The sequence below is a fragment of the Quercus suber genome, unplaced genomic scaffold, assembly GCF_002906115.3.
Source record: "Quercus suber isolate HL8 unplaced genomic scaffold, Cork oak 2.0 scaffold_463, whole genome shotgun sequence".
NCBI classification, from domain to species: Eukaryota; Viridiplantae; Streptophyta; class Magnoliopsida; order Fagales; family Fagaceae; genus Quercus; species Quercus suber.
In genome coordinates, this window is record NW_027069914.1 from 547,223 (window position 1) to 563,008 (window position 15,786).

Below are 15,786 nucleotides of genomic sequence, written 5' to 3' on the forward strand. Positions count from 1 at the left end.
ACAAAAACAAAAGTAGAACCTCCCATAACTAACAAGCAATAAATTATATATGATCCTTCAACTCCTCAAGGAAGTTTAGCTGTCTTTCGATTCATTGTTACCGTCATATCATGATTTGGCATTTTTTTAAAAACACTTTTCATTTAGTTCAAATTTAGATGATAAGCATCCTTTAGTTTTTGTTCTTCTTTTGATTAATTCCCATCTACTAGTGTGTGCCCCTTTTTGCAGTTTTAATCCATTCATTTACCTACTGGGAAAAAGTTGCAAGAACGTAAAGAAATCCAGAGTTGTCAAGGCAATATACACTTCCTTCTCAATATGGGTGAATTTCAAAGTGTGCACTCATTATGGGATAGGAGTATGTAAGATTAATCATATATCACTATATCAAGCTCCTTGTCTTAATTTGCATACCCCCCCCCCCCACCAAAAAAAAAAAAAGCATATGTTCATCTCATTGGAATATGAATCAAGCTCCTTGTCTTAATTTGCATACCCCCCCCCCCCACCAAAAAAAAAAAAAGCATATGTTCATCTCATTGGAATATGTTTGTAAAATACAAAAAAAACTAGTCATTTATTTGAGATACAACAGAAAACAATTCATGAAAGTTCCAAATATAAACTTACCTTCCTGTTGTCTTCAATATAAGATCTGATGAAGTAACGAGAATACTTCTCCTTGTCTTCATCAGAAGCCAATACATTGATCATATCTTGACCAACAGCAGCACCACAAGATGGATCTGGACATCGCAACATCAAACATCCAGGACCATCATTAATGGCTGTGCTAATATAACCTGAAGGGGAAAACAAAAAGATCAATATATGAAATCAAAACTGAAGTGAACTCCAATTGGGGGGGAAGGAGTTTAAGAATTCACAAAGAAAAATGGAGGAAAAAAAAATTCATATGTAGGTATCAATTTATTAAAATGATTAATTTTGTTTAGATTAAAGTTCAGTAAAATACAGCTGGAATACAGAAAATATAGGCAGTGATTATTTTTTACAGCAAAACTTAAGTATAGTACTAAGGTGTTTATTACTTAGATTCCCCTCTTAAAATTCAGCCATGTGGCTACTCAACTAAAAATACACTTCCATTCCATGAGAAAAAAAGCCACAATGGCTGAATATTAAAAGAGGAACCTAAAGTACTGTACCTAAGTTTTGTTCTATTTTTTAAGTGCATAGAATACCAAATTTTTCAATCAAAAAAAAAAAAAAAAAAAAAATCTACTCTTGATAATATGGTATGGACACCTAGGTTGTCTTGCATCATAATACCTATCATGTCAAAATTATCATACTCCACTCTTGTAGCCAACAAGCAACCTGATTGTGGTAGAATACAAATGGTAGCATCTTTTCCTTTCCTTTTTCTTTTTTTTACTTTCCCAAATATAACATTTCCACTTCGCTTCTTTGTATTTATGAACACACAAATAAATAGGTCATTAATTAAACAAATCTATGATATTGTAACAAAAAATTGAAGGTCCCTTGCTCAGGGTATCAGAACAATGACCCTTTTCATTCGCAATATAGTTATAATCTAAATCAACTGGTGTAAAAAGTCAAGTGTCATTCACAAGCTGTACATCAAGAAAAAGAAACTATAACAAAACCCGTGTCAATACAAAGGAATGTCCAATCAATACAATAGTCCAATAGGTGGCCCAATATCCACTTGATCATAAACCATCAACCAAAGTCAAAGCCCCCTTTAATAAAATTGAGAACTGCAATCAGAGATTGTCTAAAACTGATTTTTGATAGGCAAAGTTCATGTAAATATGTGCCAAACTATTACCTCCCAAAACATTTAAGACATGAAAGTATTTCCCTTCTGCCACACTAGATGTGTAAACCTGACAGAAAGGAGTCTGCCTATAATAGAGCTACTCATAAACCCTACCCCCCCCCCCCCAAAAAAAAAAAAAAACTATCAATTTTTTCCCCCTGTATATAATCTATTTATGAAATGCACAAATAAACTTGGAAACCCAGATCTTGTGAGGGATACTGGGACTAGTGAGAGGTTAGGTTACATGGATATCATGAACGCAAGGTGCACGATACCAGGCCAAGACACCTAGGCAACCACTTCCCTATTTGCCTTTTCTTTTCATAAACAAGTTTCGGCCCCAGGAAAGGGAAGGGGATATTTGAACTACTAACCTCTGCTTCATGAGGTATGTTTCACAGTCAAATGTTACTACTCCTTCGGATAACTACCATTTCCGAACACTAAAATCTTCTACAAAAGCAAAGCTCCAAACCATAACAATAAAATAGAGTAATTCCATTATTTGCGTATTCTCAAAGTATACAAAGTAGATCTGAATCTAATCTCCAAACATATAGCACCACCATATTCCACAACTTACATTTGACCTGAACTCCATTAAAAAACTACTCCACTCATGGAGGCAATCAGAACTGCATTAAGTACTTGTTTTCAAGATTCCAACAACTTTACCTAACAGAGAAGTCATCTCAACCATCTGCAACAATCACTCGCCAGTGTGGTGCAAGTGAAGGTCACTTCAACAACTGCATAGGCCAACCACAAAGCACCCTCCCCCAATGAGCAGACACAATAATAAGAAGTTGATACATGAAATTGTTACTTTTTCTATCCTTCATTCAGTCTACCAAAATAGATAATCCTTTTTTGATAAGTAATTTATTCCAGAAGAGCTACCTCATGTGTGAAGAAGTACATAAGTTAGCATGGGTGTAGAGAGAATATCTTCTTTGGAAGTACAACAACTTTGTATTCTATTTCCTTATTTAAAAAATTCTTACCCAGTGCACAGAGCTCTCACTTTTGCAGAATCTGGAAGAGATCATGGTAGGCATCCTTACCCCTAATTTATTGAAAAAATTGATTCCCAAACTCAAACCCAAGACCTGTTGCTTTTGGTAAAAAGCACTTGCCATTGCACCAAGGGTGGGGTCTAGGAGAGGTCATAGTAGGCAACCTTACCCTTAATTTATTGGAGAGTTTGATTCCCGGACTCGAACCCGCGACCTATAGCTTATGGTAAAAGGCATTTGCCATTACCAAGGCTCTTGCTTTTGTATTCCGTTTCATTATTTACTCATATTAAAATATATAAATAAAAAAAATAAATAAATTAATAAACCTTCTTTGGAGGCCTAAAGCTAAGGCAAAGCCCAAAAATAAGTGTACATGGTAGTTAATTAGGTTTTATATTTTATCTTATTATTCTAGAGTCAAGGGCATTTTAATAATTTTACAATTGGATATGGGCCATAGTTATGGACCATGGGTTTTATTTTATCAATAAGTAAGCCTTAATTAGTTTATGGGTCTTCATGTATGGGCTTTGGATTCATTCAAACAAGAATTGGTTTAACAGTCAAATTAGGATTCCTAATAGTCTAATACTACTAGTACAAGAAAGTCTTCTTTATACATTTTACTCAATGTTTTCAAAGGAGACAAAAAGTTTATTAATAAAATTATTGAGTATTAAGGCACGTTGGCCTCAAGAGTTCTTTTCCTCTCTCTTCTTTCTTTCTTCTTTTCTCTTATCAGTTACCGTTCATAGTTACTGTTTAACTCACTGTTCATTGTTACTGTTCATTATAAAATTTATAGTTTTTTTTCCAGTCTCTTTTCAAGCAAAAATCCAATCTTTACTCTCTTAAACCCCAACCCTTCTTATAAAAAACAAGTTCTAAACCCCAAAATCCACAAATCTTCTTGAACATAAACCCACCACAACCAGACAAATTCTTCGGTAGATTCCACACCTTAACGAGCCCAAAAGGTATGCCCAACTACTATATAGGCAAGCTTACAATACATTATATCAGCCAACTCATCTATATCCCCAATATCTCCCACTGGAACTACTTCAACTTAGGTAAACCTTCAATCCAATAACCCTATCAAAAAAAAAAAAAAACCTTCAATCCAATAACTACCTCAAAGCAAGTAAGATCCATTCTAATAAAAAGCAATTGCTCCCACCATACATCACAGAACATGACCGTGTTGTCAGCAAACAAATGAGATATCCTCAACTCAACTTCATACCCACCAGACCAACCTTAAACCCAGAGATGTGGCCCCCTACCACTGACCAACTCAACATCCTACTCAATACCTCCATCCTTAGAATAAATAGCAAGGGTGAAAGAGAGCCATCTTCCCTTAGGCCCCTTGAAACATGAAGAAAACCCAAGGGAGCTCCATTCACAAGTATGGAACACCAAACCATAAACCTGAGTGAGATCCGTTCACAAGTACGGAACACCAAACCGTGGTGAAACAAAAACAGATCCAACCCCTCCATTTTTCCCCGAACCCCATTCTCTCCAGCAAATATAAAAAAAGCTTTTCAGTTCAAATTATTGTACACCTTCTCAATATCTAACTTATAAATTAGATCTGGAATCTTGTTTTCGATCCGGCAACAACTCATTTGCGTCATCATTTCAAACCTTATTTAAATCAGTTACTGTCAGAGGTGCTAGACAACTAGGTGTCCTAAGCAAAAAAAATATTAAAATAAAATAAAGATTTGTGCCATTTATTCTCTAAGTGAGCGTTTGGCAATGGCGTCTATGTTTTGCAAGTTTTCCGTTTTTTTTTTTTTTTTTTTTTCACGCATTTCAGGTGTAATGCGGCTATTGTTCATGAACAGTACCCGCATTATTTGACTTTTCGCCAATGAACAGTGCACCGTTCACGAGTCCCACAAATCTCACTTTTTCACAACTTTTTCATTAAAAATGAGTCCCACAACACTATTCACACATTTAAAAATTATTTTGCTACAATATTTTCAGTTTTCAGTTTTCAACTGTATCCAAACGGACCCTAAATCTTATTTCAAATAGGTATCATGTTGGTAACTAAATCTGGTGAGGTATCTCTATTAAGCAAATTACTCAAATTGTAGGTTAACTCTCTACTTTCATCTTTGCTTGCATGTCTTCCTCGCTTATTTGTATCCATAAATTGTAATTGGGATGGTCTTCATGCCTAATATATATCTTCAGGAGAATGCCCAATGAAAGCCCTTATCATATATTATCCGGGGGACCCTCCTTCAGATGAGGTAAACAAGGTCTTGATTGAGCTTGGAGAATTTAATTAAGGTCAAGGTTTGGTCTAGCCAAATGGTAGTTGCTTGTTTCTCTGCAGCCATTTCTTAAAGATAATCTTTTTATGGATAAGGACAGTTAAAAGCAACAAACACGCCACCATTTTCCATATATTTTTACTGAAGTTGACTTTTCTCAGGATGATCATATAGAATGACATTCCAATAGAACAAACCTGCCCAGCATGAACTACAAAAAGGATGACCGCAAGCAGCTGTGTGAATCCTGTCACAAGGATAGGCTTCAAAGCATATCCCACAAGTCAGCTGTCAAAACAAGAATACATCAAGACACACATAATTCTAATAAGGATAAACAAGGTAGTCAAAACCCTAGCTTTCAAAACTTTAATAGCATAGTAGAGAATGAACTGCATACTTCTCTAGCATTTGGATATTCAACAACTGGCTTCTCCAACAAGCCAACAGACCTTCTAACTTTTTCTTCATCTGCAAACCACTCATCATGCACTTTACTGACACTCCTGCATATACAAAGGAAATATAAATTCTACAGAACATCAAGGCACCACAATGCTCAAAACCAAGGGGCTACCAAATACAAACAAGTAATCTGCACGACACAAGTTCTTTTTAATTTATAAACCAATGGACAATTTTTTTTTTTTTTTTTTGGGGGCACTTGCACATTTACTCAAGAGCTCAAATCTGTTTGCTTTTTTGATAACTAGCTCAAATCAGTTTGTACGAACAAATATAATGTCATTCCAAAACTATGTAAGAACCACATTAGATAATCAGTCAAAGCATTTTACCAATTATAATAGCGGAGCAGTATGCTAGCTGCAACCTTTGAAATAAAAAGCACAGTTGATATCCTCATGATATCATCCTCTTGACGTTGATGAATATCCGCTTCACTTAGAATGGTAAAGCTTTGCTAAGACAAGAAGCCATACACGCTTAGAATAAAAAATTACAATAAAAGAAGAAGAAAGGCAACTAAAAGACTCATTTCTTTTTCCTTGATTATGCATGCACATGCATAAGTGTGTGCTTGTAGCAGAAAACATGGTCTTTATGAACAATTGGATGGCAAAAGAATAGAATTTATATGATGAAAGTTACCAATCAAATATATATATATATATATGATGGAAGTCAAGTAGAAGGAAAAATTATGAGTCATTTGTATCACAAGTATCCATACATACATCAACACAAACAAGCACAAACTCAAAAAGTAACACAAAGTTATGCATACTTCGATTTTATAACTGCCATATAATTTGCCCTATAATTACAAAGAGCATGGTTTTAAAAACCAGTACGGTGAAAAAACCAAAAAAAGGGACTAGTTACTGGTTTTCTAGTCGAACTAGTGACGTCATAAATAATTTAATTAATAATTATAAAAATAAATAAATAAATCATTTTATAACTGGTCATTTTAACTAAAAAAATTAAATAATAGTAAAACATTAAACTTTAGCTTACCAACTTTTAGACACCACTCAACACAATTCAACTAAAACAGAAACAAAAAAACATATATAAGCACCCATAACCCACAAGCCCACTATAAAATATTTTACTTATTTTTTAACCTTTCAAATAACAAAAAGTAAATGCACCAATGGGTAACAATATCACTGCCCACTTGGTTTTTTTTTTTTACCTCCAAACATTTACAAGTTAATATCCCAACTACCACACATTTTGAAATCCATACATCCACATGTTTGGTTTAACAATAGTTTTGTGCATATTACGATACTCTCTCTCTCTCTCTCTCTCTCTCTCCTCATATGCGCATGTGCAAGAGGCAAGAGCAACAAAAAAAGCCTCAACTGAAGCAGACAGATCATTATAAATCTGCTTATCTTTGGGCTTCTTTGGTTCTTCCTCAACAAAAATATAGTAAATCTGATTTCTTTTTTTCTTTTGAGCAAAAGGTAAGTAAAGTAAATTTGATGTTTTTGGGTTACTATGAGTGTCTTAGGCTTCATCACTTCATACTTGAGAGAACATTTTCAAAATCAAAATCTCTCTTCTTAAATCTAAAACAAGATCTCTCTCTTTTTCTTTTTCTTTTTTTGGGTTAAAAACACAACAGTTGAAGTATTTATGAAGAAATGCTAAAACCGATTTAACCACACCGGTTTCCGGTTATGCCGGTTGAACTGGCGGTTTGTCCTATTTGTCTAGTTTTTCTTTCATTTCCAGTTTTAAATAATAACCAGTCCGGATTAAGATCCAGTTCCCAGTTGAACCGGTCAAACCGGCCAAACCGGTCTGGTTTTTAAAACCATAACAAAGAGGTTCCACCACCTTTCTAACTTCCATAAAAGGAGTCCCAAAAATTCACCATACAATGATTTAAATTGCATTTGCACATATAATCTCATAAAACCTGCTAGTCCATGAAGGAGGAGAGGGGGAATGGACATATTATTAATGGTAAAATTCCTTTGAAACTTGTACCACTAAGATAGACAGATAACAAAATAACATTTCCAAAAGGTTAGAACTAGCATGCTACTGGACTTTCATGAACATCCATACATCACAACTACGTACGTTCAAGAAGAACCTGGGGAGACTATGTAACATAGTTATATTTTAAAGGTTTCATCATTTGAGCATTCTGCACAAGAAGCACAAGTATTCAATAAAACATATCCAAATTACCAAGTTCCTATACTTACAAATTGCTAAGACTACTTCAAATTATCATGTTCAAATTCAAAGAACTCACGTCAGCATAACCAAAAAAAATAGATTGTATAGTCCACAACAAAGAAGCAACAATCACCAAACGAAAATCATCAACATAGAAAAACTCACCCAGTGTTCCTTTTATAGGTTGATAAAATTTTCCTTTTTTTATTTGATAGGTGCTAAAATTGTCCTTTTTTAAGCCAACAAAATCAACTCCAATTAATATTACAGTAGCAACAATGCCACAGATGTCCAGTTCATTCATAGAAGCAGTGCCCAAACAAATGAAAATTCTACCAGTTTTCCTGTAATTTAAATATTTAAGCATTGCCAACACTGTAGCACTTGCCAAAGACCCAATTCAACCAAAAATGATATTACCATGACAAACTAGGCTCTACATCATCATCATCATCATCATCATCATTATTTGATAAGTAAGAAAGATGTATATTCAAAAAGCTGCTAAATGCAAAGTGGCACAAAGCATGTCAAAAAGTAAAAAAAAATAAAAATAAAATAAAATAAAAAAGAGAAAAGCAAAAACATAAAAGAAGCACTAATTACAAAGAAAGAGAAAGCTAAGCAACAAAGGGAGAGAATCACTAGATGTGAGTCCCCAAGCCCTAGACCAATCAAAAAGGAAACCAGAAAAGAGAGCAAGTAGCTAGTCATCGGATCTATCCAAGTCCTCAAAAGTCCACCAATTGCGTTCTCTCCAAATACACCATATCAAACACAACAAAACTAAATTCCAAATGTCAGATGAATCTTCCCCAATTAATTCCACCAACCAAATAGAAAATCTGTCACCGAACATGAGGGAACCCACAAAATTCAAAAGTTTTAAAGACAAAGCCCAACAGCCGATAAGCCCTTCAACAACGTAACAACAAATGATTCACTGTCTCCCCACAACACCACCACATAATGCACCAGTCAACGAAATCAAATCCCCTAATCAACAAGTTATCTCCCGTGAGAATCCTATCCCACGCAGCTGTCCAAACAAAGAAAGAGACACGCTGGAGTGCCTTAACCTTCCAAATACATTTCCATGAAAAAACAACAGAAGAAGAACCGTGTAACTTATGAAAAAATGAATGGATTAAAATCCTCGTTCTTTGTCAACTTTCATCTCATACAATCATCATCAGTTGTTGAAGGTAAATTGGAAGCCAAGAATTGAAAGAAATCATCCACCACATCCGCCTCCCAATCATTATGAAACGAACATCCCAAATTTTCTCATCCCTCGCTCCTTGGCATATCAAAGATGAGTCTATATAAGCCGCTCTATTTGCAACAGAATTGTACAAAACCGAAAAAGCCAAATGGAGAGGAAGATCCCCACACCACAGGTCTATCCAAAATTTCACTCTATTCCCCACCCCAAACTTAAACTGGATGTTTTTGCTAAAAACTTCCCAACCCATCCAGATACTTCTCCACAAACCATACCCATGAACACCCCTTCCCAGCTTGGAGGTCGCCCCCCCCCCCCTCTCTTTCTTCCCCAAATTTAAAAGCTACCACCCTCCTCCAAAGCCATTGGCAATAAGCACACACACCTTATCCCATCCCAACAAATGTGTCTTCGAATCACCCCACAAAAAATCTCTTTGCAACTTCTCAATTTTGTAAGCCACATGTGTAGGAATGGTTAAAAGAGATAAAATAAAATAAAATAAGTAAGAAGGCTAAATAACATACTTTTAAGCAATGTGAATCTACCACCTTTCAACAAATACAACTTCTTCCACCCGGCTAACTTCCATTCAATTTTTTTCCAATATAGGGTTCTAAATAGAGAGGGACTTATGAGACACCCCCAAAGGCATACCAAGATAAATCATTGGCAAGAACCCAACCCTATAGCCCAAGATCCCTGCCAAAGCATGCACATTATTTACCTCCCCAATAAGAACCATTTCACTCTTAGATACATTGACCTTCAAACCAATCAAATAAGCAATTAACGAACATGTAAGATTTGCTCCACATCTGCATCACAAAAAAGAATAGTATCACCTACAAAAAACAAGTGCAAAACACATTCCCATCTGCCCCTCCTACCATTTGCCTTAAAGCCGCTAAGTAATCCTACCCCCTCCATTCTCTTCACCACCCTACTAAACATCTCCATCATAACTAAAAATAACATGGGAGACAACAGATCCCCTCGTCTCAAACCTCTAGAACTACCAAAGAAGTCAGCTGGAGACCCATTGACCAACCCAAAAAACTGAACTGTAAAAATACAGGTTCAAATCCATCCACACCATTTCTCCCCAAAGCCAATTCAACAACTTCAAAAGTGTCTCCCAATTCACATTGTCATAAGCTTTCTCAATATCTAACTTACAAATCACCCCTAGAATCTTACACTTCACCTGACTGTCAACACACTCATTAGCAATGAGAACTTAATCAAGGATTTGTCTATCTCCTACAAAACTATTCTGAGATTCAGATATCAACTAATCTAACACCACTTTCAATTGATTTGCCAAATCCTTGGCCAAGATCTTATAAATATTCCCCACCAAGCTGATAGATCTAAAATCTCGAATGTTAGAGGTATCATTCTTCTTAGGAATTAAAGCTATAGGTAGCATTAAGAAATTTCTCAAACTTACAGTGCTAATAAAACTCTTCAAAAACTGCAAGGACATCTCTTTTCACAACTCTCCAGCAATGATAGAAAAAGGCCATAGAGAAGCCATATGGACCTGGAGCTTTATCCCCTTCCATTTCTTTGACAACTGATAGTATCTCATCCTTCTCAAGCATCCTCTCCAGCCAACCCCTCTCCATCTCTCCAATTTGATCAATATCCAAACCTTCCACAAAAGGCCTCCACTCTTCTAACTCCTGATACAGAGTTTTATAAAATTGAACAACCTGAGCAGCCACTTCTGCTCCCTTCTCATAAATCACCCCATCCACTTTCAAAAAACTCAGATGGTTATACCTTCTATGAGAATTAGCCATCTTGTGGAAGAATTTAGTATTATTATCACCCTCCTTAATACACAACATCCTCGATTTCTGTCTCCATGAGATCTCCTCTAGAGAAAGAGGATTCTCTACTTGCAACCTCACTCCATTTCTCTCATTTATCTCCGTCTTAGTGAGTCCAAGATCCCCTTCCTTAGCATCTAATAACTCTAAAGCCCCCAATAATTCTTTCTTCTAACGACCAACATTGCCAAATTGCCAAATTCTCAAGGACTCCACTAAATAATGTCTTCTTTCAAAGCCTTCAACTTTTTTAGCAAACACATAACTAGGTGTACCTAAGAAAGAATGGCAATTCCACCATTAATCAACTCTATCAACAAACCCATCTGTCTTCAACCACATGTTCTCAAACCAAAAGGGAATTTTCCCCCTCGCCATACCCCCTACCTCCAAAAGAATTGCAAAATGAACTGAAACAGGTCGCGGTAGAATCTGCTGGATCACATCCGGAAAGTGTTGCTCCCAATCATGTGACACCAAAGCTCTATCAATCCTGGACATGGATGGCAGGTTAGTACTACTAGAACAAGTAAAACTCACTCCCTCCCTCCAATGGCAAATCTATCAAGTTTAGATACTCAGAAAACTTTTCCATAGCTGGAGTAAGACAAGAACCACCCCTCCATTCACTTGGAAAACGAACAACGTTAAAATCTCCAATATAGCACCAAGGAACATTCCAGTACTACTGAATAGCAACCAACTCATCCCACATATAACCCCTCACATTGTTATCATTTGGACCATAAACCCCTGAACATGCCCAAATAAAGCATCCTCCACACCTTTCCATTGAACCAACATTGAGATCAAACCCACCAGAACCTCCAACTTTTCTAAAACCCTCCTATCCCACACAATCAAAACTCCACCAGCAGTTTGATCAGCATCTAGAGCCACCCAATCCACCTACGAATAGCTCCACAAACTGCAAACCGTCTATCCATGCCAAGGAGCTTTGTTTCTTAAAAGCATACAACATCACACTTCCACTCACGTAACAAGTTTCTCACTTCCAGAAGTTTCTAGGAGGCATTCAATCCTCTAACATTCCATGGAATCATTTTCAACTTCATAAAGACTTTTACTATCCCACTGTCATTTCTACCACACTAACAACACTCTATCATAATTAACTGAGGAAATTAAATTCCTCAACTCTCTTTTCCCTTTTATTATTATTATTGTTGATAAGTGACTAGACTCTAGATTTTTATTGCCTGATTCACCCAAACAACGAATTTTCATAATCCTCAATAAATCCAATACCAATCAAGAAAAATTAGCATCACCGACACCCACCCCCCCAGGCCCCCCTCCCACACCACAAAACCACCATTAATAAAAAATTATAAATAAGAGTCTAAAGCATCCCTCTAAATTTCTAACTTGACATTATCTTCTCATCATCCACTAAAATTGTAACATATGTAAACACTAAGGTACTTCATCTTGAATCGATCTAATGCACTCATCCATCACTAGTACAAAGAGATATGAACTTAATGTTGCTCCTTGGTGCAATCCTATAGTGATAGGATACTCACTTGCGATGCATCTAATTGTTCTCGCACTAATTACAACTTTTTTTCATAGGTAGATAGTGGGGACGGGAGAGGTGGGGTTTGATTGAACCACAAACTTGGAGCACCCCAAAGATTCCATTCCCGCTAAGCTATCACTTAAACCCTAATTCTCACACTAATTACAACTCAATCATACAAATCCTTAATCAACTTAATATATTTTAGAGAAACTCATTTCTTTTCTATAACACACCACATAACCTCCCTAGGTACCCGATCATACACTTTCTCTAGGACACGAAAAACCATATGGAGTTGTGAAGATCATTACAAACTTCTCCATATTTTTTATGGGTAAACTTAGGTACAATACTTTGGTCGCATTTTATTAATTTCCCCAATTAAATTTCAACCTAGGAAGCACATACACTTCATTTGGAGTGTAGTACCCGTGTCAGACACTTGACACCTCTAGGACACTTCTACATGCGTGACTCAGCCGTGTCCTTTTTAAAAATTAAAAAAATAAAAATACAAAACACAGCCGAGACATGAGAACAAGAGGAATTGAATACCCTTTCACAAAACAAAGGGAGCATTCATGCTCTGAATAGTAATAATGCCTTTGAAAATTAATAAATATCTTTATTATTGGTTTGTAATATAACGTCTAAACATCCTTTAGAGTCATGGATTTGCTTTATGGTCCACTATTACTCTATATTTATATATATATATATATATATATAACATTATATGAAAAATAAGTGCTTAACAATATATAGAAAATATAAATAAAAATATATTTAATAATTATTTAATAGACATGTCCTGCCAAACCCATGTCCTATTTTTTCAAAAATTGCGGTGTCAAAACTTAATATACCACGCCTACAATGTACCTAATCCTATTCCTTTTTTTCATTAGACATCTAAAAAATAGCTTCCATGTTAAATTTCCTTCACATGATCAACCAAAATTAACATTAAAAGAACAAAAAATAAAAAATTTCCCATAACACCAATTAGACACGCTAACCACTTAACCAAATTCATGCAGGATAAACACTACTGCAACAAAAAACTCAAAATTTTGGATAATCCCAATTAACACAATACCAGAAATCATGCAGATTTAACTTACCAAAATTAAGTCTCAAAATTCCAATAACCCCAACTAAACCCAACTGAAGCTAGCTCTCTAAAAATTAAAATCAGGATCAACATTACCACAAACATCACAATTCCAATGACCCAAACTAGACGAAAAAAACAAGAATGAAGCAGATAACTCTTAACCAAAAAAATCCCCAGATACCCAAAACTACAAATCCATCAGAATCAACATTACCACGACCAAAAAAAAAAAGCCTCAAAATTTCAATAACCCAAATGGAACCTAATCATTAAAATCAAGCATAGCCAAATCTAAACAACAACAAAAACAATTAAAAATAAAAACATAAAATTCTAATAATCCACAAAGCCAAAATCCAAAAAGTAATAAGAAACAACATTACCGCAACAAAAATCTAAGAACCCAAATGAAATCCAATAATCAAAATCAATAAACCCAAAATTCTAAAAATTCGAAATTTCCACAGCAAAAACCTCAAAATTCCTATAAACCCAAATGGAATCTAACAAAATTATGAAACAGCCAATAAAAAAAAGCTCAATATTCTAAAGCGAAAAAAAAAAATCCAATAGACCCAAATGGAAACCAATTAACAAAATTACGTAACAGCCACCTGGTAGCGGTGTGAAACAACGTCGTCGGAATCGTCAGAATCGTTGTCGATGAACTCGTAGTCTGCCACGTCAGCATCGTCGTCGCTGTCGAAAGCAAAAGCGTTGGCGGTCTCACCATCTTCGTCGTCGTCTTCGTCGCCGCTATAAAAGTCGTCGTCCTCGACCGAAACGACACCGTCTTCATTGTCGTTGATGGTGGTGGTGGTGGTGGTGGTGATTTCGTTTTGATGGGTGTCGCGGGCGTCGTGCATGTCGAAATCGTCCTCCGATTCCATTTTTTTTCGGTTCAGAAGAAACTGAAAGGATTTGTGGAATTTGGAGAAGCCCTAGAAATTTGGGGGTGCTTTTATTGGAGAAGAGAGGGATAGCTGTAAATATGAAGAAGTAGGGGTAAAAAAAATTTTTTGCATAGCTCATGCATTTAATATTTTAATATTTTTTGGTAGTATTGAGAGAGAAAGAGAGCGAAAAAAAAAATAATAAATATTTTATTAAATAGGTATATAGAATAAATAGATCGATGCAGGTGTTTTAAAAAAATAAATGTATAAAATAAAAATAAAAAAAAGTACCTTTTTTTTATGTAAAATAGGTGGAAAGTTTGCATGCGTTGATGTGGTTGCTCTTATACCCATCGAGTCCTTGAAGTTTACATCATAAAATTTCGAAATTTATATTTTACATTGAAATTTTTTTTTTTTTTTTTTGAGAAAGACATCGAAATCATATTTTATTTGCATAAATGGTCTTCTTGTCCTTCTTTTATGTTGAGTACTATATAAAAAATTTGTCACACATGTTTAGTTCAGTCAATAAATTGATGTCATTAAGTGAATAAAACTTTTCTCTCCATGACTCTCTGTGGTCTTGGAAAGTAAAAGGTACCAACTTATGTTTCTTTACGTAAGGTCTCAAACCTCTAAGATTAGCTTTGCTGATCTAAGTAGAGGATTTTTTTTCTTTATCTTTCTTTTCTTGTCCTTTTCTTATTCTCTCAACTGTTATAGGTTGGTTGCAGGTTCTTTTCTTTGATCAGATTTATAAGGATCTATATTTACCATGGATATGGCGTTGGAGGAGCTGTGGAAAAAATTCCACTCTCAAAGGAAGAAAAAGGTGTTTTGTCTGTTAGTTCTTAGAAGGTGGCCTCATTGAAGGAACATGCTCAATTCAATATCTTGTTCAAGCTACAAGCTACTAAGGAATTTAATAAGGAGGCGTTCAAATCAACCACTCAAAAACTTTGGTGTGGTTCACAGGGAGTCACTATTAAAAGGTTGGAAAAAATCTTTTTCTAGATAGCTTTGTTCATAGGGAAGACATGATGGATGTTCTTGATAAAAGCCCATGGTCATTCGATAGAAAGCTTATCCTACTAAAGCACTTCAATGGAGATATTAGTCTAAGTAGTGTCTCCTTTCAATACTTTCCCTTTTGGATTTGGGTTTTCAACATCCCAATCAAAAGTATGAATACTGCTGTTGGTAATCGTATTACGAAGGAGATTGGAGTTTCGTTGGTGATAGACGCTTCAAAAAGTGGCCTTGCTTGGGGTCTTTTTCTCAGGATTTAGGGAGATGAAGACATCACAAAACCTCTTATGAAGGGAAAAATGATTCACATTGAAGAGATGGAGGATGTTTGGGTAT

General features: G+C 35.5%; 1 protein-coding gene across 2 annotated transcripts in view; it reads right to left on the reverse strand.

Annotated features, from left to right (window-relative positions):
• LOC112030746 (probable E3 ubiquitin-protein ligase ARI8) overlaps nt 1-14,522 on the reverse strand; it is a 37,792-nt gene extending 23,270 nt beyond the window's left edge. Inside the window, exons 1-5 of one of the 2 annotated variants that reach the window (XM_065762553.1) lie at nt 14,137-14,522; nt 5,930-6,054; nt 5,533-5,638; nt 5,330-5,420; nt 634-806 (exon numbers count right to left, since the gene is read on the reverse strand). In XM_065762553.1, the coding sequence (XP_065618625.1) occupies nt 634-806; nt 5,330-5,420; nt 5,533-5,638; nt 5,930-6,054; nt 14,137-14,412 (771 nt within the window). In that variant the 5' untranslated portion in view covers nt 14,413-14,522. The remainder of the gene's footprint in view (nt 1-633; nt 807-5,329; nt 5,421-5,532; nt 5,639-5,929; nt 6,055-14,136) is intronic. The other variant, XM_024063411.2, reaches the window with a different exon arrangement.
• Nucleotides 14,523-15,786: the final 1,264 nt, after the last annotated feature.